At 39.1% G+C, this 23863-nt stretch overlaps 2 protein-coding genes across 5 annotated transcripts in view; both read left to right on the top strand.

The window, feature by feature from the left end:
- LOC127628847 (laminin subunit beta-2-like) overlaps window positions 1-7158 on the top strand; it is a 77341-nt gene extending 70183 nt beyond the window's left edge. The window contains exons 28-35 of the mRNA XM_052105786.1: window positions 417-664; window positions 1348-1563; window positions 1663-1807; window positions 2581-2788; window positions 2924-3065; window positions 5719-5895; window positions 6002-6161; window positions 6335-7158. Of these exons, the coding sequence (XP_051961746.1) occupies window positions 417-664; window positions 1348-1563; window positions 1663-1807; window positions 2581-2788; window positions 2924-3065; window positions 5719-5895; window positions 6002-6161; window positions 6335-6471 (1433 nt within the window). The 3' untranslated portion in view covers window positions 6472-7158. The remainder of the gene's footprint in view (window positions 1-416; window positions 665-1347; window positions 1564-1662; window positions 1808-2580; window positions 2789-2923; window positions 3066-5718; window positions 5896-6001; window positions 6162-6334) is intronic.
- An 863-nt stretch (window positions 7159-8021) lies between these two features.
- LOC127628774 (laminin subunit beta-2-like) overlaps window positions 8022-23863 on the top strand; it is a 47487-nt gene continuing 31645 nt past the window's right edge. For 2 of the 4 annotated variants that reach the window (XM_052105648.1, XM_052105646.1), the window contains exons 1-4: window positions 8023-8178; window positions 8369-8432; window positions 23096-23265; window positions 23415-23550. In XM_052105648.1, coding sequence (XP_051961608.1) covers window positions 8402-8432; window positions 23096-23265; window positions 23415-23550 — 337 coding nt within the window. In that variant the 5' untranslated portion in view covers window positions 8023-8178; window positions 8369-8401. Of the gene's footprint in view, window positions 8179-8368; window positions 8433-10585; window positions 10719-23095; window positions 23266-23414; window positions 23551-23863 lie in introns of those variants that run through there. The other 2 variants (XR_007968703.1, XM_052105647.1) reach the window with 2 other exon arrangements.

The raw sequence follows: 23863 nt of genomic DNA, 5'->3' as shown, positions 1-23863 counted from the left end.
ATATTTTATCAATGTTTTGTCCACGAAACCATCCAAAAACACTTTAAACTGCAGAAAAGTCCATTGAAGATACTGTAAATCTATCCCTCACAGCCTCATTGTCATTCCCATTAAAAAATCAAAGATGATGCTTGCGAGAAAAAGGTCTATGGACTACACAACTGTGTCCCTTGCTTGTATGTATATTAAATATTTTTTACAGTTTGTTTATGCTTTTGACTAACAATACATTTGCATTATCTGTCATTAATACATTTTACAATGTTTAAATCAATTTAGAAGGATTTCACTTTCAGCTCAGAAAATTCAAAAAAGTCTGTAAATTACATCTGAGCCTGCTTATAATTTTGATTTGCTACCATTTTCTTAAAAACATTAAATTCATGTTGATGTCTTTTATCATTTCCCTTTTACAGAGCAGTTTGAGAATGTGCGCAAGTACTACCAGAGTTCACTGAATTCGGAGCAGCATTGTAACGCTTCCGTAAACGGACCCCAAAGTCCCGTGGAACAGTCTCAAAACACACGCAATCATACCGAAGCCTTGCTGAAAGAGAGAAAGGACAGCTTCCTACGTACAGTTGCTGCCCACAATAAATCCCTGTCTGAACTGGAGGGAAAAGCTCATGAGATTAACAAAAAGGTCCACGACCTCAGCAACAAGGTAATGACATGGGGCAAAACTTTGGGCTTACCTACCCTTACCTACAGTGTTCCCAAAAATTATTTGGATACATTTGGACACTTAAGACACACATTAAAAATTCCTGAATATCTATGCATTATATATACAGGTCCTTCTCAAAAAATTAGCATATTGTGATAAAGTTCATTATTTTCCATAATGTAATGATAAAAATTAAACTTTCATATATTTTAGATTCATTGCACACCAACTGAAATATTTCAGGTCTTTTATTGTTTTAATACTGATGATTTTGGCATACAGCTCATGAAAACCCAAAATTCCTATCTCAAAAAATTTCTCAGCCATTTTAGCAATTATTTTTAACCAATAATTTTTTGTGGATGTATGAAGTTAGTGACCCTCAAATTCACACAGGTGTCCGAGCAGAGTAACCACAGGTATAGTTTATCTCATTAACTATGGACATGTTCCACCAATGTTTTACAACCAGAAAGTGTAAAAAAAATAAAAATCTTCATTTTAAACAAAATATCCACAGCATATTTTAAGTGTTTTGCTTTAAAGGGACTTTGAAACTTAGATATTTTGTTATATGATACAAAGGCATGTCTTAAGTGTCCAAATGTTGTACTTTTTGGGATCACTTTATCTACATTAAATTACATGTACATAGATTCTTGTTTATCTTATGTCTTAAGGTATGTGGTGGCCATGGCAACACTAGTGTAAATAGCAACTGTCCAGATAGCCCATGTGGGGGTGCTGGTTGCCATGACAACGAAGGTGCGCTGAAGTGTGGAGGAAGGGGGTGTAAAGGAGCCATTGGCGCCTCAGTGGCGGCCTTGGACCACGCTGATGATGTTCGTAAGAACTTGACCACCACGAGCAAGGAATTAAAAATGTTAGCTAAAAAGGTAAAAACAACAAAGAAAAAAGAAAAAGGTGTTTGTTTGAGTGTGGGTGTTCTGTTTAAATTTGTGGAAGAGCTAGAATAATCTCTACTTTCCTCTCAGCTCCGAGACATAGCTACAATCACCCAGAATGTGAAGACTCAAGCAAAGGACACTCTTGATAAAGCCCAGAGCAAGAAGGAACTCTTTGAGAACTCCAACAAGAAACTGAAAGACTTCATTCGGAAGATCAGAGACTTTTTGACTGGTCAGTTTGTTGTCAGATATTAACGTAAGAGCATCAAGTGGAACTGATTATACAATTGTTTTTCAGTATTGGTTTTGTGTCATGTGAAATACTGTTATGATCAGTTTTTTTAGCTAGTCATTAAAGGGATGGTTCACCTTAAAAATGAAAATTCTGTCAAGTTTAAAACTCATATTTTCCTGTAAAATAAAAGATGATGTTAAGCAGAAGGCCAGCTTTAAAGTAGACAGTAGCCAGTGGATCTCAAGCTCCAATAGGACAAAAAACCAGCATAGAATAGCATTGTGTTAGCCACAGATAAAAATGCAAGTTACAGTATTTACTGCATTTTCTACCTTTTGCCATTTGCTCTTTTTTTCATTCACTCACATACAAACCTGGTGTATCAGGACCCGTCTTAAGACACATAAAACCCAATCTTGTTTGCTCAAACCTGCCGCATCATGATCGGTGCGCAATTGTGAATGAGATTTGTGAGGTGGAGGGGAAAGATGTTCAGAAAAAAGCTATTTAAATTTCAGTCTGCCAATGGTCACTGTCCACTTTGTTGTATGGAAAAGAGCAGCTTGCAAAATATCACCTATTGGGTTCCACAGAATAAAGAAAATAATTTGGATTTTGAACTATATGAGGGTATTAATTGATGACAGAATAAAACATTTTGTGTGAACTATTCCTTTAAAACACTGAATCAAATTCAAAACAAATCTTTATTATAATTTGTAAACCATAAAACTGCTTTTTTTATATACTCAAATTAATGTTATATTCAGAGGAGGGAGCAGATCCAGAAAGCATTGAAAAAGTGGCCCAGCAGGTTTTGGCAATCACCTTACCGTTCAACAGAACAGTACTAGTCAACATAGTCCAACAAATCCAAGACAACATGGCCAAACTCACCAATGTAGAGGGTGTGTTCAACCGCACATCTGAGCAGCTGGCCAGGGCCAGAGATCTGCATAAAAGAGCTCAAAATGCAAGGTAAGCAAAAGCGAGAAGTTTTCTTTTTTTTTTTTTTTACAATTTTTCACAAGAATGTATTTAACGTATAAAATGACAAATTAACATATGACAAATTACATGTCTGCTTTTCTGTGTGATTTTGTGTTTGGACAGTGCACAAGCAGAGGGAGTGAATGATAATATCAATAAAACTAAAGAGGCACTTAAAACCTCTCAGAGTGCTATAAAGAAAGCTGAGGAAGAAATAACCACAGTCCTACAAAACCTGATCAGCGCCCAAAACATCACCACTATGGTAATCAAACATCTGTGTTTGCAGTGTTCGAATTGAGTCCGAGATCTTAGGAGACAAACCTTGACCCCTCACCCATAGATAGATAGATAGATAGATAGACAGAAAATGAAAAAAATGTCTGGTTTGGATTATTAAATTTGGGACAGATAATAGACAATGTTGCGATGTCACCGCAAACATTTTTTTTTTTTTTTAAATAAATAAATTAATAGTGTTATGTTTCTAGTACTCTAGTTTTGATGAAACACCTTAACTGTTATGGGGGGTCCGGGACCCCCGAAATTCCCCTCAATTCAAACACTGACTATATGTGTACATACTATTTACAGTGGCCCCCAAAAGCTACACTTAAAAATGTATGAATGTCTTGGCATTATAACAAAATATCAAACCAATTTGCATTTATTTTTAAGAAGTTTAGTGTGAATACTTTTCAAGCTAAATATTTCTCAAAAAGAAGTTTGGTAGGTTTCAAATTATATAATAATATTGTTCAAAATGAAGACAAACAGTATTTGGACACTTTCTTTAACAAAGTTAATGTGATGAACTGAACATGTGGTTACTCTGCTAGGACACCTGTGTGAACTTGAGAAGAATTTAATACATCCACCAAAAATAACATTGTTTGAAAATAAATGTGTGTGGGCAGTGTGTGTACACAACTACACTCACCTAAAGGATTATTAGGAACACCATACAAATACTGTGTTTGACCCCCTTTCGCCTTCAGAACTGCCTTAATTCTACGTGGCATTGATTCAACAAGGTGCTGAAAGCATTCTTTAGAAATGTTGGCTCATATTGATAGGATAGTATCTTGCAGTTGATGGAGATTTGTGGGATGCACATCCAGGGCACGAAGCTCCGTTCTACCACATCCCAAAGATGCTCTATTGGGTTGAGATCTGGTGACTGTGGGGGCCATTTTAGTACAGTGAACTCATTGTCATGTTCAAGAAACCAGTTTGAAATGATTCAAGCTTTGTGACATGGTGCATTATCCTGCTGGAAGTAGCCATCAGAGGATGGGTACATGGTGGCCATAAAGGGATGGACATGGTCAGAAACAATGCTCAGGTAGGCCATGGCATTTAAACGATGCCCAATTGGCACTAAGGGGCCTAAAGTGTGCCAAGAAAAACATCCCCCACACCATTAAACCACCACCACCCGCCTGCACAGTGGTAACAAGGCATGATGGATCCATGTTCTCATTCTGTTTATGCCAAATTCTGACTCTACCATCTGAATGTCTCAACAGAAATCGAGACTCATCAGACCAGGCAACATTTTTCCAGTCTTCAACTGTCCAATTTTGGTGAGCTCTTGCAAATTGTAGCCTCTTTTTCCTATTTGTAGTGGAGATGAGTGGTACCCGGTGGGGTCTTCTGCTGTTGTAGCCCATCCGCCTCAAGGTTGTGCATGTTGTGGCTTCACAAATGCTTTGCTGCATACCTCGGTTGTAACGAGTGGTTATTTCAGGCAAAGTTGCTCTTCTATCAGCTTGAATCAGTCGGCCCATTCTCCTCTGACCTCTAGCATCAACAAGGCATTTTCGCCCACAGGACTGCCGCATACTGGATGTTTTTCCTTTTCACACCATTCTTTGTAAACCCTAGAAATGGTTGTGCGTGAAAATCCCAGTAACTGAGCAGATTGTGAAATACTCATACCGGCCCATCTGGGACCAACAACCATGCCACACTCAAAATTGCTTAAATCACCTTTCTTTCCCATTCTGACATTCAGTTTGGAGTTCAGGAGATTGTCTTGACCAGGACCACACCCCTAAATGCATTGAAGCAACTGCCATGTGATTGGTTGATTAGATAATTGCATTAATGAGAAATTGAACAGGTGTTCCTAATAATCCTTTAGGTGAGTGTATAATGATAATGATTTTAATCCCCATTAATCATAAGCACTGTCTCAGAACAAGCCGTTTGCGGATTCTGTACAAAGTCATGTCACTTTGTACAGGCCCTACCCACGACTGTTGATGAACACTTTCAAAGACACTGTTTGTTTGTGTGTGTTGTTTCGTTATAGTGCAGAGCGAATGTTGTAACAGTATTTGTGTGTTGCTCATCCATCGTTGCAAAACTGCTGAAAAATCTCTGCAAGAAATAAATACATTTATCAAATAACCATTCGGAAACTTCCTGGTTCATTCTCAAAGTTGTAACTTCTTACGGAGTCTTCCGGTTCAAACATATAGGGCTGAACACCACTATTTTCGCTGTCAGTCATATTGCTTATGATGTCTAGTTATCCAAAGCAGAAATGTCAAAACTCCGCCCTATTCTGGATATGGGGCAGGGAGCACCAGCTCATTTGCATTTAAAGATACACACAAAAACAGCTTGTTTTTATTCCCACCCAAAAATTGACATTTTCAACATGGTATAATAAATGATCTGTAGGGTATTTTGAACTGAAACATCACAGACACATTCTGGGGACACCAAGGATTTAAATGACATGCACTGGAAGTGCCCAGACCCCTTTTGAGGCAACTGAATCATATGATATATATTGGGCCATGCAAATAATCTATTATTAGTGTTTTCTATTCTGTCTTTGTTTGCTGACAATGAATATACTCAATATATTCTAATTACCTGATCTAATCTTCCTTCTATACCCTTAGGTTGACAACAAACTCTTAAATGTAGGCAACAACTTGATGGATTTGATGATGCAATTGGCTGATCTGTCCCATGGAGTGGACTTATTGAAAAACAAAACTGAGCAGAACAGGAAGATGGCACATGATGCCAAGGCGCAGTCGGACAGTGCGACACGAGCGGCTGCTGGACTTCAAGAGGTGTGTGTGTGTGTGTACGTCTCTGTCTGTCTGTCTGTGCGTGCATCAAGGTGTATTTATATAAGGCTTTTGGCATTCATTTTTAATGTTTATTTGTGTGTCCCAGGAAATTACTGATGTTGAGAATCTGTACAAGGAGCTGAAAGAGAAGGTAGACACTGTTGGTGGAACAGGCGAAGGGGACGTTAACCAAAGAGCTGTAGATATGAAGAAAGAGGCAGAGGAACTTCTCAAGAAAGCTATCACAGGCACTGAAACCCTCAAAAGTATGTGCACTGCTGCTTTCAACATTTATTAAATTAAAATGCTGCCTCAGACTGATGAAATTGTGTCTGCTAAAGTGCTGTTATATATTATATTTAACATAGAATGTGAATATTTCTGAGTTATTTGACTTATATTTGGCTGTCTCATCTTCCTGTTCGGTTTTCCTCTAAAGAACTGGAGAGAAAGTTCAACAAGAATGAGCAGAAAATGCAGCAGCAGCGGAATGAACTGGCAGATCTGGAGAAGAATGTTACAGACATCAGAGAACATATCCGAATAAAAGTCATGGGCTACAACAACTGTCAGTAGAAATAGTACATAAAATGACAATCTGAAATCAGAACTTTCTCTCACTGTTATTGTTCCATTAAAACCCATATTGCTATTTTAGCAAATATCATTGACCTCACTTCTACAAATCATCCAAGTTTGAAATACATATGACCTATTGCAGCTTTCCAAACTTTAAAAATATCGAATTGCTAAAATATGCCTGTATGGACCAATTTATAAAATTAAATATTTTAATGCTCGTTTTCAAATAGTTGTCTAAGATATGCTATCAAAACTATTAAAATAAAATTATGTTAGCATTCTTTCGATGATAAAATGTCTTTATTTTTTAAAGGTGCACTCAGTAATTTTTTCCTATTTAAAACATTGTACTCCTAAAGAAATGAATTGTAATTTTGAAACATATGTATAAAATCATGACCACTCTCATGAGATGAGGACTCTAGTCATATCAGTAATCTTTATAAAAGCTGTTTTATTCCACATGGGGGCAGCCATTTTAGAATCACATGACCAGCTGAACACTACTTGCTTAATCTCAGTAATTTTCTTGTTATTGGACACTCTTACTTTTGGATTAAATTAATAATGGCTGATTGTGAATCTCATTGTTAATTTCTACAATGGCATCTGTAAATGAAAACTATTGATTTTGAATGCTGCATCCACCTTTAAGACATTGATTACAAACTTTGGAATGAAGTGCTCAATCTTATTGTCATACTAAATGCAGATTAAATAACAGATCAAATGGTGTTTAACCCAGTGATACACACACACCTAGCCCCATATTACATTTTCCTTTATTGTGTAAAATATGGACGCATCAAATAATCCTTTGATATTAATCCTTGAATTAAAAAGTAATTGCCATGTCTTATTCATTTACTCTAAATCTTGGTTATTTTATGTGTTACAACGTAATTACAGGAGGGGGCGACAGGGAATGCAGAAAAAGCAATAAAAGCTTTACTGTTACCAAATACAGATATGGCCATTCAGGCCTTGTGTTTATAATTTAAAATCCTATTTCTCAATTTCAGGTTTGTTTACATATATAGCCTAAACCTCTTTTCGCTGCATATTTTTCCTTTCTGAGCCTGGGTCTGTTAGGCAGAATAAATGAATCTCTGTGGAGTACTCCTCTCTATGTTTAGCTGACCAAGAAAAACGTTCTTAAAACATAACCCCCCCCCCCAGAACTTTCAAGTAACGTTTTCACAACCAGATGGGAACGTTAGGAAAACGTTCTTAGAACATCACAAATCATTGTTTATTGCTGAAGCATTAAATGTTAACGAATATAATATTTTTGTAAAGTGTTACCACTAACGTATTTTTGTTTTGAGTTTGTGAGAGGAAACCATTTATAATGATTTATCAAGAGCGCGCATTCCTGTTCAAACACACGCGTTCACGCACAGGGCGCTCCGGAAAACAAGAACTGGATTTTTAAAATGTTTTTTCTAAAGGGGTCTTTGACATTGTCCTAGGACTTTGACGTAACCCAGATCCAGTAGTATGAAACGCGCAAGAAAAACTCTCAGGCTGCTGAAATACTGCGCGTAATTCCCATCAGTCATTAACACAGCTGTAACAGGACTTCAGAAAGTCCGTCTGATACTCTGATACAGTAGCTCTCAAAGTCTGCGGCGCGCGGGTCTCATCTCAATGGCTTTACCGTAAAGAGCAGCTGACCACCGAGAATATCAGAATACACATGTGAGTAATCGCTTCCAACCAGATTAACGAAAATACGGCTTTGTGAATGTTTATACGGGGTTATACTTTATATAATGCTGATTAAATCACTAAGACGAGAGTTTAATGTGTAAGCAGATTTTGTCCAGCAGTTATATGCATGATGAGTTGAAGTTCAGTGACAGCTGATTGGCGATTTTCACATTTTTAGAGGAGCGCGATAGCACAGGATCATCAAAACGCCATGCGCTCTTTCATCTTACTGTTCATCTCTGGTAAGTGTTACATGAATCATGAACATCATGCAAAATGTTGTTTTGTTTGTGTAACGTACTAATATTTATTAAAAGACAGTCAATAATTATCAAGAATTTAAGATAATAACTAAGTAGTCTATTAATGTAATTTACAATGCCTGAGAATTTGTTTTGTATATTTGTATTATGTACAGTTATTGAAGAGTTTGTTGAGGCTATTCCATCTGCTTTCTCTATAGGCTGGCTACCACTTATGAATGACAGTAGCCTACTCATTTTTATTATTATTATTATTATTAAAAAAAGAATAGTTAGTAGTTAAATAGTAATAGTTGAGGGGATTACTTCGTTATAATTACTGTTATAATTATAATTGCAGTCATTTTTATCATAATATTATTTGATCTCTTCACATTTTGCATACTTTCATGGAGTGGGATGGGCTGATTGGCACATTGCATGTTGTTCTGTATGTGTCCTATCGGTTTTAGTGTTTCTATTAGGATCAGAGGTCTTACCTTGAACCACAGGCCTTAAACTTCTCCCATGTGTACAAAGGCTCATACACAATTTAAATGAGGTGAATTGCTATGCTGATTCATTGAATGCCATTCTGCATGACCCTAAACAAGCCCCATGATCCTTTACACCTGTTTAAAGAACTAAAGTCTATTCCAGGGGTCCCCAAACTACGGCCCATTCGGCCCGCCCCCACATTTGGACCGGCCCTCTGAACAATGCCATGCAGAGAGATATTTTTACAATTTAATTTTAAATATGTTTTAATCATATCATATTTGTATTTGATAATACATATTGGCTTTCAAAATAAAATTTCCCTTAGTTATAATTATTAAAGTAGCCAAATTATTTGTTAGATTCACCCGGATTAACGTTCCATCGTGATCGAGCGGGTGCACGCGATCCAGGAAGAAAATTTAAAGTGACAACAAAATGGCCGAACGGTTGGGAAAGAGAAAAGTTGATTCAGAATGCAGGGTATTTAACCAAAAGTGGACAAGTGACTATTTTTTTGTTCAATGCAAAGAAATGGCTGTTTGCCTCATCTGTCAAGAAACAGTCTCCGTGTTCAAAGAATACAATCTGCGCCGACACTATGAAACCCGCCACAGAGACAAGTATGCGAGTTTACAAGGCCAAATGAGAGCAGACAATGTGTCGAAGCTAAAAAGTGGACTATCTGCTCAGCAAAATACGTTTGTACGGCAAACCCAGTTGAACCAGTCATCCATTCGAGCTATCTTTCAGGTAGCTAAACTGATTGCAACCTGCGGTAGGCCATTCAGTGATGGTGAGTTCGTAAAGAAATGTATGAATGCTGTTGCGGAGGAGGTGTGCCCCGATAAGAAAGACGTCTTAAATGCGGTGAGTCTGTCCGCAAGTACAATCACCAGACGAATTGAAGAAATGGGGTATAATGTATATGCCCAGCTGAAGGAAAAAGTGAAAGAATTAGATTTTTTTGCATTAGCACTGGATGAAAGTAATGACGTGCAGGACACGGCACAGCTGCTCATTTTTCTTCGTGGAGTTAGTTCAAACTTTGAAGTGTCCGAGGAGTTGGCAGCCCTAAAATGTCTCAAAGGTACTACGACAGGGGAGGATATTTTTTGTAAAGTGTGCCAAACGATAGAAGAGTTGGATCTAGACTGGTCTAAGCTGGCCAGCATCACGACTGACGGAGCTCCTAGTATGGTTGGCGTGTCAAGGGGACTGATAGGACGCATGAATAGAGAAATGGAGGAAAGAGGTCTCATGCCCCCTTTACAAAGCCTCTCAGCTGAGAAACCAGTGGTCCCATTCCCAGCTGAAAAGTCAGTGGAAGCGCTGGAAATGCTGAAGGCGGAGTTTGATGTGCGATTCCGTGAGCTACATGTCCACGCTAAAGAAATCCGCCTTTTTCAGAACCCTTTTGCTGCTGACATTGACGAAGCCCTGCCTTCTTATCAGTTTGAGTTGGCTGAGTTACAGAACTGTGATGTTCTGAAAGACGCGTTTAAGCCCAACAGTCTCATTGAATTCTATACTGCCCTCCCTAACGAGACCTACCCAAACATCAGAAGGAATGCAATGAAGATATCCACACTTTTTGGCAGCACGTATATCTGTGAGCAAACCTTTTCACGCATTAAACTGATGAAAAATCCGATGAGATCAAGACTCACCGATGAACATTTGCATCAGTCTTTGAGACTGGCTGTGACAGGAATGGAACCTGACATTGGACTTCTCACCAGCCAGAAACAAGCCCATAGATCACACTGATTAGCCTAATACGCATGAGTAAGTAAATAATTTGATTTCAATAGCAATGAATATGAAAAAATGTCATTACGATAGTAATAATGCTCTTTTAATAGGCTATATATCACTTGATATGTATGGTGCATAAATAATAAATTAATCTAGCATTAGGAGGCATAATACTGTAAATCCATTTAAAATCATAATAAAATCTCCACAATAAATCACTCCGGCCCATGCCATTTTCTGTTAGACTACGACCCTCCATTATAGAAAGGAAAAATGATGTGGCCCTCATAGAAAAAAGTTTGGGGACCCCTGGTCTATTCCATCAATGTCTCAGTAGATGTCTCAGCTGACCTGTGTTGGCCTCACAGTTAAATCGAGTCTGAAGGAGCCTTTCTCAATGTTCTGTAGACCATGGTATTACCCACTTGGGCACCCAATTAGCTTATTTGGTTATCTGTTTTGTTCAAGCCGAAACAAATTCATGGGCATGTGAAAAGGGAAACAAGAGGTCAACAGGTTACAGAGAGGTGGTGTGACAATGACCATGTGTATTGGATTAGTTAGTGAGTGACCGTTCTTCACTTGAGCATACATTGAGTAAACATGTTACCTTATCTTTGTAATTATGTTAACCAAATACACAAATTCTTTACTATGTGACCTTTAAATGCTTTAATTATGCCTTTTGGATATCAGACAATACATCAGATAGAACTAACTGAGGCCTTTTAAATTCACTTTATATTTATTAATTCACTTTATTATATTTATATCAAAAGATCAAGCAAAATGTGATTCCTCATTATGTGATGCCTTTTGAAAAGCCCCCCAAAAGGGTAAAAATAATTTTAAGAAGTTACTGTTAGAGACATTTGCACATGTTGAAGTTCATGTCTTGTCTGAGATGTTGCCATATTTACCCCAGACCAACTCTAAGATTCTCAGGTTCCCATGTTTTAATAGCCTCGCTCATTAAACCACTGTCTCTCCTGTGGATTTACAGAGTTCCATTCCTTTTTTATCATTTAGTGTCACTTTCCAGCTGCTGATAGTTTGTGTATGTGATGGGCCGCAGGGCTCGGCAGGAGCCTCTCTGTCTGAGAGGATTGTTAAAGCTGAAAGGAGAAGCTGGAGAGAATGAAGGTGTCAGAGACATAGCGGTAAAGACAGCGGTGGGAGTGTTATTTTTGGTACGGCTCTAATGAAAGTTGCAGGGGTGTAGTATACCTCCTACTTTAGACTATTTACAGCAGACGAGCAGATGCTCTTATTTTGTTCTACATTTACAGTCTACTGCCTGTGAGTTTAATTTTAATTTCATAAGCCTTTGAACCAGTTATACACAGATTGTGTGATTTGAAGAACACTATCAACAGTGGTGGTTGCATGATAACTGAGTCGATAACTGTCCTCTGGGTTGGCCCTCAGATTGGGCGAATAGGTAGAACTACTTCAAGCTTTAACACTCAAAAGACAAAGGATAATAAATAAGGAATATTTGATGACAGACCCTTTACTGAAAATGAATACACACCCAGTGTGGTAATGCTTTTTAGGTGTTCATCCCTAAAACACTATTGTGTGTAGAAGTACCTCTAAATGGTACTTTTAATGCAACATATTAAGTAGCTTGCTTAGAAACCGACAAGCCGACATTACAAGTTCCAAACTTTGTAACAATTTGGAAAGAACCAACTTGGTCTCATGAAAATTCATTCTAGTTCATACGATTTGGCAATTTGTTTTCGTGCGAAAACCTCTAAACTCCTTTTAGACCAACCATCACATACGCTTCCCTCATGTCATTATAAACGCTATAAACACATTATCCAGAGCATAAACATTAAAAAAAAACCTGTTTTGTTGCATGGAATAAGAGAAAGATCCATGTTTTGGACGTGCGTTCATGAGATTTTACTTAATTTTAACCTCTAATTCAAACCCCATACCTATACCTAACTGTAAAGTGGAACCCCATACCATATATTTTCCTATAAAAAAAAAAAAATAAATAAATAAAAACATGTTTGTGCCTCATGGAACAAAGGAAATATCAGGGTTTAGAATGAGATGAGGGAAGCGTATGTGATTGCAAAAGTCATTGCAGCTATTACACAGCTATAGAGGCTCAATCCTAACATTTTGAACAACATACTTTCCAGCAAAGTAATTTGTCTGTCCACACTGAATGTGAAAATGCTGTGTGATGCTACACAGTCTCAGCCAATCAGAAAATATCTGATGTTTAATATACACATCTATGTGGAGCGTGATTTTGAACCAATACAATTTTATTGTGGGTGGGACTACCCACGCTACAGCATTAGTTTTTATTATTCATGCCTCCGACCTGAAAATTCTGTAATAAGAAATTTTCCTATGATTGGCGCAATTCAAGCTTGATGTACCAACTTGATGCAGAAGGGGGCAGTCAGTGCTCTAGGTGTACAGGCAACATGCCTTGTCAAACTTGCTTTTGCGCTCAAAGACAGCTGGATCGAGCTGAGATCTCAAGATGCATTTATCAAAGTTTCAAACAATGTTTTACTTGGCACATCGTCAAACACAGCGCCCAGGACCAGAGGCAATTAAAACTAGTGAGACACAATGCAACCAAAGTAAAACGCTCCAAAAGTGTCCATCTGATGCAAGAGTACATATATCAACAATTCAAAATAGAGCGGAGGGATTTAGGCCAATAATAGGGTTATGTTCAATAATATGGAAATAATATTGGCACATTAGTAATTATTTAGCACATCATGCAATTAATTTGATAAAAAAATTTAATTGATTAACAGCTGTAATTTTTTGTTGTAAATTATGCATTACAGTCAACAGGAATGCATATTTTATTAACCCAACCCTAAAGCTGTCACTAAAGTAAAAATGTAATTTTAGAGCAAAAATGCAACTTTGGAATTGTGCTCAACATTGTTTATGTGAACACAATAACTTCCTGGTTTCTGTGAGACCATTATCAGTAGTACCATGGGGAAAGGTGATCAAATTTAAATTGACGTGGGGGCCTGGGTAGCTCAGTGAGTATTGACGCTGGCTACCACCCCTGGAGTCACGAGTTCGAATCCCAGGGTGTGCTGAGTGACTCCAGCCAGGTCTCCTAAGCAACCAAATTGGCTCGGTTGCTAGGGAGGGTAGAGTCACATGGGGTAACCTCCTCGTGGTCGCTATAATGTGGTTCTTGCTCTCAGCGAGGCATGTGGTGAGTTGTGAGTGGATGCCGCGGAGAATGGAGTGAATCCTCCACACGTGCTATGTCTCCGTGGTAATGCGCTCAGCAAGCCACATGATAAGATGCACAGTTTGATGGTCTCAGACGCGGAGGCAACTGAGATTAGTCCTCAGCCACCTGGATTGAGACGAGTCACTAAACCACCACAAGGATTTAGAGGGCATTGGGAATTGGACATTCCAAATTGGGGAGAAAAAGGGGATAACATTGTATCTGATGGGGGAAGGCACTTGTAAGTAATTTGTCAGTATGGGGTTGATTTCAGAGTACATGAACTTTCGGAAGTAGCATGTCAATTTCCCATGTGATAATGTTATCACATTGCACCTGGCAACCTTTTTATTACTTAATATAATTGAGTATTTTGTGTGACATGACCCAAAATATCAGTCAATTTGTCAGAAAAAACTATTAATCCAATCTCTGTCTTTCTAAAGAAAAACAAGAAATAAACAGAAAGCTTTGATGAAAAGAACATGAAAAGCCAAAATAACTTTTGTTCATAATTTTCATCTTGAAAGGCAAAGCTGTGGTGCAATGTGAAGGAGAGGAAGCTGCAACAATCCCTTTGACTCTCCAGTCTTCAGTCTCTTTCTTCTGATTGTTTTCTTTATAACTCTTTTTTATTATTATTCCTCTGATGTGTGGTTAGATCTTACAGCAGCCAGTGTGCAGCTGTGTGGTGGGCACACAGGTAAGACAGTAGACAGAGACTGCTGCATTCAGGACGGTAGATGTGATCCATAGAGCTGCTGAATGATGCCTCTGCCAAACACCCTGGAACTCTGCACTCCATAACAATGGGGCAGTAACTCTTTGATAGAGCTTTGAACAGGGACAATAGAAGAAAAAAAGTAATATAGCGGGTAGAAAGGTGGTAAAATGAAAGGGCAAGAATCAATCTTAAATGAGAGAGTACAGTTGAATAAGATTTTTCTCTTGGGGGAAGGGAATTTGGAGAGAGAGAGAAACCAGGGGCCTGTCTTATGTTTACAGTAATTGGTGTGTCCATTTAAAGTGTGCTAAAATCAGACTTGCTTTGCCATACAGAGTCTTGGCCGATGTTCTGTGTTTTAAATAAAAAGCAGTTGTCATATTAAACTGCTGTTGTACTGTACTTTACTGGTGCTTTTATGCTTCACTGTAAACTTGAAACCCTGCAAAGAATGAATAACTGCTTCAAACCACACATGGTGTCTGAACACGCAGCTTATAGATAGGCAGAATAACCTCTTCACATCCTCCATCTCTCACACTTTCTCAGTCTTTTGACCTTTCTCACCAAGTGTGTCATACTACATGCTAACTCCAGATGTGTGTTTCACAGCTGTATATACCTCCATAAGCAGCCCCTCTGTGGTTGGCGGCATATGAAACACTCTCCTTTGGGAAATAATGAATGATCTCATCTGTCATGCAGGTCAAGAGAAGGTGTAATTCACGCTTAGCTGTTCCTATCTTCAACAGAGTACCTGAGCATCAAAAGAACATCTTTTTATTTTATATTTCTTTGGATTTACTCCTCTTTTCTCCCCAATTTGGCATGCCCAATTCCCAATGCGCTCATAGTGATTCGCCTCAATCTGGGTTGTGGAGGACGAATCTCAGTTGCCTCCGCTTCTGATACAGTCAATCTGTGCATCTTATCACGTGGCATGTTGAGCGCGTTACCGTGGAGACCTAGCGCTAGACTCACGCTATTCTCTGCGGTATCCATGCACAACTCACCACGTGCCCCACCGAGATTGAGAACCACATTATAGTGACCATGAGGAGGTTAACCCAACGTGACTCTACGCACCCTAGCAACCGGGCCAATTGGTTGCTTAGGAAGCCTGACTGGGTACTTTCTAGTTGTCAAACCTAGTGGAACATGTCTGTAGGTAATGCGATGAACTAAACCAAAGTCCCTTTAAGGCAATAATCGTAAATTGTGCTTCTTTATCTCAAATCATGCTAAAAAATAATTTTTTCAGGCTGATCCAGCGATGTTGCATGCTTTTTACTAATCAATTGGTTCCTTGAACTGAAAGATGTTTAATTCCTGCAGCTGTAATACTGTATATTGAGCATTGCGATTTCTCACATTCATTTTTCTACGAGTGGTCCATCTCTTCTTCCTTAATCTGTCTCTGACCTGTGGTTACTCTTATAGCCAGGACACCTGTGTGAACTTCAGGGTACTTGACTACATCCAATAAAATACATTTGGGACTAGTTGGTTAAATTCAGTGCAAAAATGGCTAAGAAAGGCGAAGTCAGTTTTGTGAGAAATTGGAAAAAGTTCTAGCATCATTTCTTTGTAGATATCATTTGGTTAGTTATTTTGTTATATTATGCAATGAAATTTAAAGAGCACCTAATATGTTTTTTATACATGCCTAATTTAGTTTTAAAGGTCTCATACAATAGGTCAAAAAAACACTATAATTTGCTCATAATTTATTGTTTTCATTTTCATGCCCAAAAAGTTTTTGGGTGGGTGGGTGTGGTGCCCCATTGGCCCGGTCGGTAATCTGTCGCTGGTTCAATGATCCATTCTAAACCATTCATTCTAAATTCCTCCTTTCTGCTCTGATTGGTCAGATGCCCCAGTCTGTTGTGATCGATCGACCGCTTAGTGTAGTGTTTTAGGGCAGGTCAAAGCTGCTCGTGAGCAGCCAATGAAGACCAGAGGTGGGTTTACTGTTACGCAGGTTAATACAGGAAGTAAGTCTGGAATTAATAACGACTTGTTTCAGGTGTTCAGAATTGGTTCTTTCTTTTGGGAGTCAATAACTCCATTTGTCGTGCACTTTGCTTTTTGAAAATTTGTAGACTTTTTTACATTCACAAACAGCTATATAACTCACTACATGAAAAAAATATAATAGGTGCTCTTTAACATGTGACTTAAATGTCCAATTGCTTTTTGGGACCATCATATAGCAGGTACGCATCACTCAGACAAATGGAAATGCTGGAGACCTTGTGTGTAAAACTGGGGTTGCATTTTTAGAAGCGGTGTCATAGGGAGGGTCAGAAAAAATGGCACGCATTGAGGAGTTCTGGCTTTCATTCATCCATCCCTGGTCAGATCACCCCTCCCCTAGAGGATCTGTACCTCATGCTAAAATGTTCTGCATTCCATCAGCAGGTGGACGTATGAGTTGGTGGAAATGAGTTTACAGTCTCTGCATCAAAGGATATCACATAGAAAAAGAGAGAGTCAATTCAAACGTAATAATTATTCATTCGATTTTAAAAGAAAAATGCTGTTGACATGTGACTACAGATAGATAAATACTGCAGGCAGGGCAATGTAGGCAGGTTGTTTCATAGGGCCTCTGTGCTTCTTAATGGACTATTTAGGAAGTGACCGCCTGCTGTCACTCAACTGTTGAAGGGTGTGTCATGTTAGTGTCACTTTTTACCCTCCCAGCAACGAAGAGTCCCCAAGACTGGAATTACTCTCTGGGATTGGAGACCGGCACAAGGAGGTGATTCTCTGCCTCCGTTGGTGGAGAACAATCCACCTCTGAAAGCTGAGAGGGTGAGAGCTGCAGGAGAATGGAAAAGTGAGGCTGGCATCCAGCTTTTGAATAAAAGCAGACAGTCCCAGCTGTGAAAATCTCAACCTGGCATACTGTGCCAAACTCAAAACAAAAGAAACTGAAGACTACAGATAAGAGAGGGAGGGGGGTAGATTGGATTTACAAAAAAAAAAAAAAACATTTATGAAAAAGAGTAAGGGACAGACAGAGGGTTTCATTCACTAAAAATAGCCATAATCAAAACAGGTGTGTGGTGCACATACACTTGTTTTTCCCTCATTGTAATGATTTTGAATACAAATTATTAGTCTCTAAAGATTTATTATGAGAACATGTGCAGCAAAATCTTTAAGGAAGGCAAGTCTGCCATTCTTAAAACCATTTGAAACTACATAAACAGCACCTGAATCGTTTGTTATCTTCCTGTGTCGCTGTATTTAACCCCGTTTGATTCTCCATTCCCCTGACGGTCTTTAATGTTTGTGGATGCTTGTTTCTGTGCTCTCCGTCATTGTTTCTCCTACCCGTTAAACCCATTTAATGTCTTTCGTGTTGCTTTTGTTGTTTTGCTTTATTTTTCCCCATCGCGGGTATTTCCTTTGTTCCTGTAGTGTCTGTTACCATTTGTTTTGTTTCAATAAAAACCGCTGCTTGTCCCTGAGCCAGCGCCAGTAGCCTCGACCGTCCAAGAGCCAGCACCAGTAGCCATGACCGTCCAAGAGCCAGCGCCAGTAGCCGTGACCGTCCCAGAGCCAGCGCCCATCGAGCCTTCTAGGGCTCCGCCTCCCGAGTCTCCCAGGGCTCCCCCTCTCAAGTCCCTCGAGTTTTCCAGGGCTCCTCCTCTCAAGCCTCCCAGGGCTCCGCCTCTCAAGTCTCTCAAGCCTCCCAGGGCTCCGCCCCTCAAGTCTCTCGAGCCTCTCTCGAGCCTCCCAGGGCTCCACCCCTCAAGTCTCTCGAGTCTTCCAGGGCTCCTCCTCCCGAGCCTTCCAGGGCTCCGCCTCTCAAGTCTCTCGAGCCTCCCAGGGCTCCGCCCCTCAAGCCTCTCGAGCCTTCCAGGGCTCCGCCCCTCAAGCCTCTCGAGCCTCCCAGGGCTCCGCCCCTCAAGCCTCTCGAGCCTCCCAGGGCTCCGCCTCTCAAGCATCTTGAGCCTCCCAGGGCTCCGCCCCTCAAGTCACTCGAGTCTTCCAGGGCTCCGCCCCTCAAGTCACTCGATTCTTCCTCCTCTCCTGGAACTTTTGTTTGTTTTTCTATTTTTTTGTTGTTGTTTAGGACCGTCTGGAATCCGGTCCTTTTGAGGGGGGATTATGTCACGTTCCTGTGTTGTCTGCCCCGTGTTTTCTGTTTCACATGCCTTTCACGTTCCATGTCACGTTTTCCTGGTTGTCCGCCCCGTGTTTCATTGTCTGTGTAAACAAACTACATTTCCCATGGTTCCTGGCCCTCATCACCACTGCCACAGCGTTATTGTCTGCACCTGAATATCGTTTGTTATATTCCTGTGTCGCTGTATTTAACCCTGTTTGTTTCTCCATTCCCCTGTCGGTCTTTAATGTTTGTGGATTCGTGTTTCTGTGCTCTCCGTTATTGTTTCTCCTACCCGTTAAACCCATTTAATGCCTTTCATGTTGCTTTTGTTGTTTTGCTTTATTTTTCCCCATCGCGGGTATTTCCTTTGTTCCTGTAGTGTCTGTTACCATTTGTTTTGTTTCAATAAAAACCGCTGCATCTAGATCCTCGCTCCTCGTCTGCCTTCACCTACATTCGTGACAATTACAACCGCATCAACCCTTTGGTAAACAGCTGCATAAATGCAGAATACACACACACACCGTTTTGATAACATGGCTCAAGGACGTGATCTAATCGTGAGTGCGGACATGCAACATTACTGCCAGCATGCATTTTTAATTGGAAAAAAAATTTAATTAGTGCAACGTTCTATTTTTTAGAGAAACAGAAAATCTGTAAATGTTAAGATAAAGCATTTAGGTTCAATGAAGTGTGACTAACCTGTGTGTAATCTGCAGAGACAGTGGGATGTGTCCGAAGGTGTTTAATAAGGTTACTGGTGTTTCCCCTTTGTCTTGAAATCTCTGTCAACTTTCATGGCAGTCTCATCAGGCAAATCCCAAAATAATTCCAAATCTCGCTACGTGGATTGTGTTTTTTAAAGCTTTTTACTTTCCAAAGTTTTACTTGAATCCATATTATTAATTAGGACATGACTGCCAAATTAACACACTGGGATTCAGACATGTGCGTCTCAAGCAAGGGAAAAACCACACATTGAAAATAAACAATACCATATAAAGAGCGAATTCTAAACAGCATTTTGCGCTCTTAAAGGTCACTGTGTGAAGGGGCTCGAAAAGCCCTCAAAAAGACAATATTTTTTATGTTATTGCAGACTAATTTCTGATTCAAATGAAGGTTTTAGCGACAATTATTTTATCTACTGCACATACAACACAACTTACAGTACTACTCTATGGACATTACTACCATTTAAAAATTACCGTGGCACCGGCAGTATTTTTAAGCTTTAGTATCACGATACTAACGTAGCACCGGCCTACGGTGCAACCCTAATCCATAAACTGTACAATAATTACACAACCATAACAAAATATTTTAAGATTTACGCATTTCAGTTTCTCTACAAAATTCCGTCAAATTAAAAGGAGTAAACTTCAGCAAAATCGAAAAAGGAATATTTTAAGTTTAATTAATTGTATTTTGTTTAAAAATACACAATGCAATTTGATGAAATTTTGTTATGAAATTGAATTTTGCAAATCTTTTTTTGGGGGGGCACAAAGGAGTATGGGGTCTTAGATTTTAGATCTCTTTTTCAGTGTGTACAGTAAGGCAACAGCAGGGCTTTGTTAGCTCAGAGGTATGTCTGCTTTGCCAGCTGTCCTCCCACATTCCTCACAGCTTGTCCATGTAAGGCATGAGCAGAGAGTGGCAGACGGACCCCAGGAAGGGCAGCTTTATCAAACCTTCCGACCTCATATTAAAACCATTGTTCACCCCAAAATTTAAAATGTTCAACATTCGACAGCCTTACAGTCACCATTCCTTTTCATTGAAGGGAAAAAATGTGTAACAAAAATGAATTGTGACTAGGAATGTCCCAATACCGCACTTATGTACTGGTACTCGTACTCATAAAAATGCTCCAAAACCAAAAACCGATACCATCTATCATATGAAAGTCATTACGTAAACATTCAGCCCACAAATTAAAATCACGTTTATGTCCTAGTGAGATTATTTAACAGCAAAAGCTGCGATTTAATGAGATAAATATATAGTTTGCATGTAATTCAAATGTGAGCACTTGTGTGGAGACAGTGTTGTGCTGATGCCGGCTGTTCATACCTGTAAAGCTCTTCCAAGGCTCATACAGGGAAAACACCGTCATGAGCATCACACTCTCTGTTTGTAGCGGATGACAGTAAACACGCTGCAAATTTACATTGTAGCACAAGGCACATACAGAGTACATACTTATTTAATTAAATAGCAGCCTTTTGTGGTTTAACAATCACTTTGAGTCATGTAGCGACCAGGTTTTCCAGAGTTGGAATCTGCTATCATAACGTCAGAGCTCCGTGGTAAAAATAACACAGAAACACTTCAAAATAAAAGCTCCATCAAAATTTAAGGTACATTTATAAGAAAAAAGTATGACAGAAATATTTCACTACTGTATAATTATGTAATATTAACTATACTACTACTACTACTACTACTTCTAATAATAATAATAATAAATCAGTAGTAATTGTAGGCTATTATATTTAAGCAGTATCTAAAAGAAAAAATGGTATCGGACTCGGTATCTGCGAGTACCAAAAATGAAGTAGCGGTACTCGACCTCAAAAAAAACTACAAATTGTATCGGGACATCACTAATTGTGTATGAGGCTGTAATTCTGCCTAATGTCTCTTTTTGTGTTCCACGAAAGAAAGAAAGTAATACGGGTTTGGAAAGACATGAGGGTGAGTAAATAATAACATAATTTTAATTTTTGTGTGAACTGTCCCTTTAAAGCATCATATCTGGTAGAGGGGCTCCACCAGTCATAATCATTGTTCATTATGGGTGTTTTGAACAAAGGACAGACTATTTCCTTTTGTAAATCTCTAAAGTGAATTTTTTGTCCTCCATCCATAACTTTATTTCAGTTTATTTCATGTCTTTTCTTGAGTATTTAACAGAGGAAGTTTAAGCAGGCACTCTCACACACATTCAAGCCTTTGTCTCACATAATTTAGCTCCTACTAGTAGCATGTCTATTTCATGGGTCAATCCACTGCCAGAAAGATTTAATGTAATATCAGGGCCAGAATTGTCATTGTTGGATAATGAAATTTATTGTTCTGGACTGTGTGGAGTTGTTCTGCCTGTAGGGAATAGAACAGAGATGGATTTCCTTTGTGTTTGGGGGTGTTTTCCCACCATCGTCAGTGTTGTGTGTTAGGGACAATGTCAAAACAGTGTCGTAGTTTATTGAAAGATTTTTCAATAAACTACGACACTGAGAGGTGAGAGATAGTGCGGTGCCAGACTGTCACAGCTGTCTCGTGTTAAAGAATCAGTTGTATGACGATAGTGTCTGTAAATTCTGTAAACAAGAGCTTTCTCAGGCTCCTCAAGTCCGACTACACTTCCTAATTGTATTTGTTTTTTAGTTTACATTAATTACATTTCTGTGTTAGAAATCCATCAAGACTAATGACAGATATCAGTGTTTGTGTGTTTGTGTTACAACACCTATTTCATGCAGTCAACTCTTGCACTCTCCTTTCTTGACTTCTCAATAGCATCTCATAGAATTCATTTGGGACACTGGCAAGAATGTTTAACAGTTGTTGGGTGTTGTTTAAGTTTATTCTGAAACGTTCATTTTTTTCCATTTGTGTCCATCTCTCTCTTTCTGTTTATCTCTGAATAAAAAAACCCCATGTAAACCTTTTCAACATTCGTCACTCGACGAATGCATTAATTTCCTTTGTTCACATATTTGTTTTTATTGAAATGGGACATTTCGGTCAGAATTTCTTACAGGGTTTGTTTCTTTCTTAATAGCAAACAGGCTTTAGTTAGATCACAGACACGAACAAGGATTTGCTACTTGCTAGTGAGGTGCATGTATTAGGGGGAGGGACATTCTCATCTTAGAGGGCATTTGACTGGACAAAAATGGGTGTTGTGCAGCATGTTTCAATAATATATTTGGTCAGTTTTCCTGGAAGAGAGAGGCTATACATTTGTGCATATATCTGCTAAAAGATTTTGTCAATATTTAGGGACTTTAAAGCTAAATGTGACTGTATTCAACCCCATTTACTTGTTTCCAGATTTAACTGTGACTGCAACTCCAGAAGGGTTTAGCACTATATCAACTTTTTGGAAACTTGGCCTTTACTGAACTTTAATGGAAAATTGCTGTAGCTCTAGTTGACCAAGCTGGCAAGGGAAAATAAACTGGATGTTCACATTTTTCTTGTATCAGTAGAGACTAAAGGCTCCACTAGGAGAGAGAACAACATTCCAAATATAATCCTCTGTCTATCATTCCTGTGTCTTTCTTTTTCCTTCGGTTTAACAGTTCTGGCAAAGACCAGTGCGCAGGAGCCTGACTATGCCCATGGATGTTCTCATGGAAGCTGTTATCCAGCAACCGGCGACCTCTTGGTGGGTCGAGAGAAAAGGCTAAAAGCAGCTTCCACCTGTGGCCTGCGTAGGAGGGAACCCTACTGCATTGTCAGCCACCTGCAGGTTGCCCTCACCAGCTCTTCTGGGCTGTCTCACATTAACACAGACCATTTTCCCAGCTTTTTGAGAAGATGCTAACATAAACGAGTCAAACAACTCAAATGTGTGTATTCACTGGAGAGATAACCTTTCTATTTCTAACCTTTTTGTAGGAGGAGCAGAAATGTTTCCATTGTGATTCACGACGGCCTTACGATCCATTTTCGAACCCAATGAGTCACCGCATTGAGAATGTCATCACCACCTTCAAACCTCACCGCAAGAAGTCCTGGTGGCAGTCTGAGAATGGTGAGATCAGGAGACCTCAAACAAAAGTCTAATAGATATGTTTCACCCCTTCATTTCCACAGCTAACTGTTAAAGGTGCACTCAGGTGCACTTTTATTTATGTTCTGCTAGCCGATATGGAAGTGGTCTTGGACTTATACTAGACACCTATTTGTGTGGATGAAGCACTGCACAAATTCAATTACACTTACAACTACAATTGTCATTGTAGAAATGCGCTATTCACAGTCAGACGTGTTTAATTTGTTCCTCAAAAGTGTCCAATAAGAGGGGGTTAACTGAAATGTGGTGAGTAGTATTCTGCTGGTCATGT

This window comes from Xyrauchen texanus, chromosome 35 (assembly GCF_025860055.1).
Source record: "Xyrauchen texanus isolate HMW12.3.18 chromosome 35, RBS_HiC_50CHRs, whole genome shotgun sequence".
Classification (NCBI taxonomy): Eukaryota; Metazoa; Chordata; class Actinopteri; order Cypriniformes; family Catostomidae; genus Xyrauchen; species Xyrauchen texanus.
Note: the sequence above shows the minus strand (reverse complement) of the source record. Positions and strands in the feature narration are given on the sequence as shown.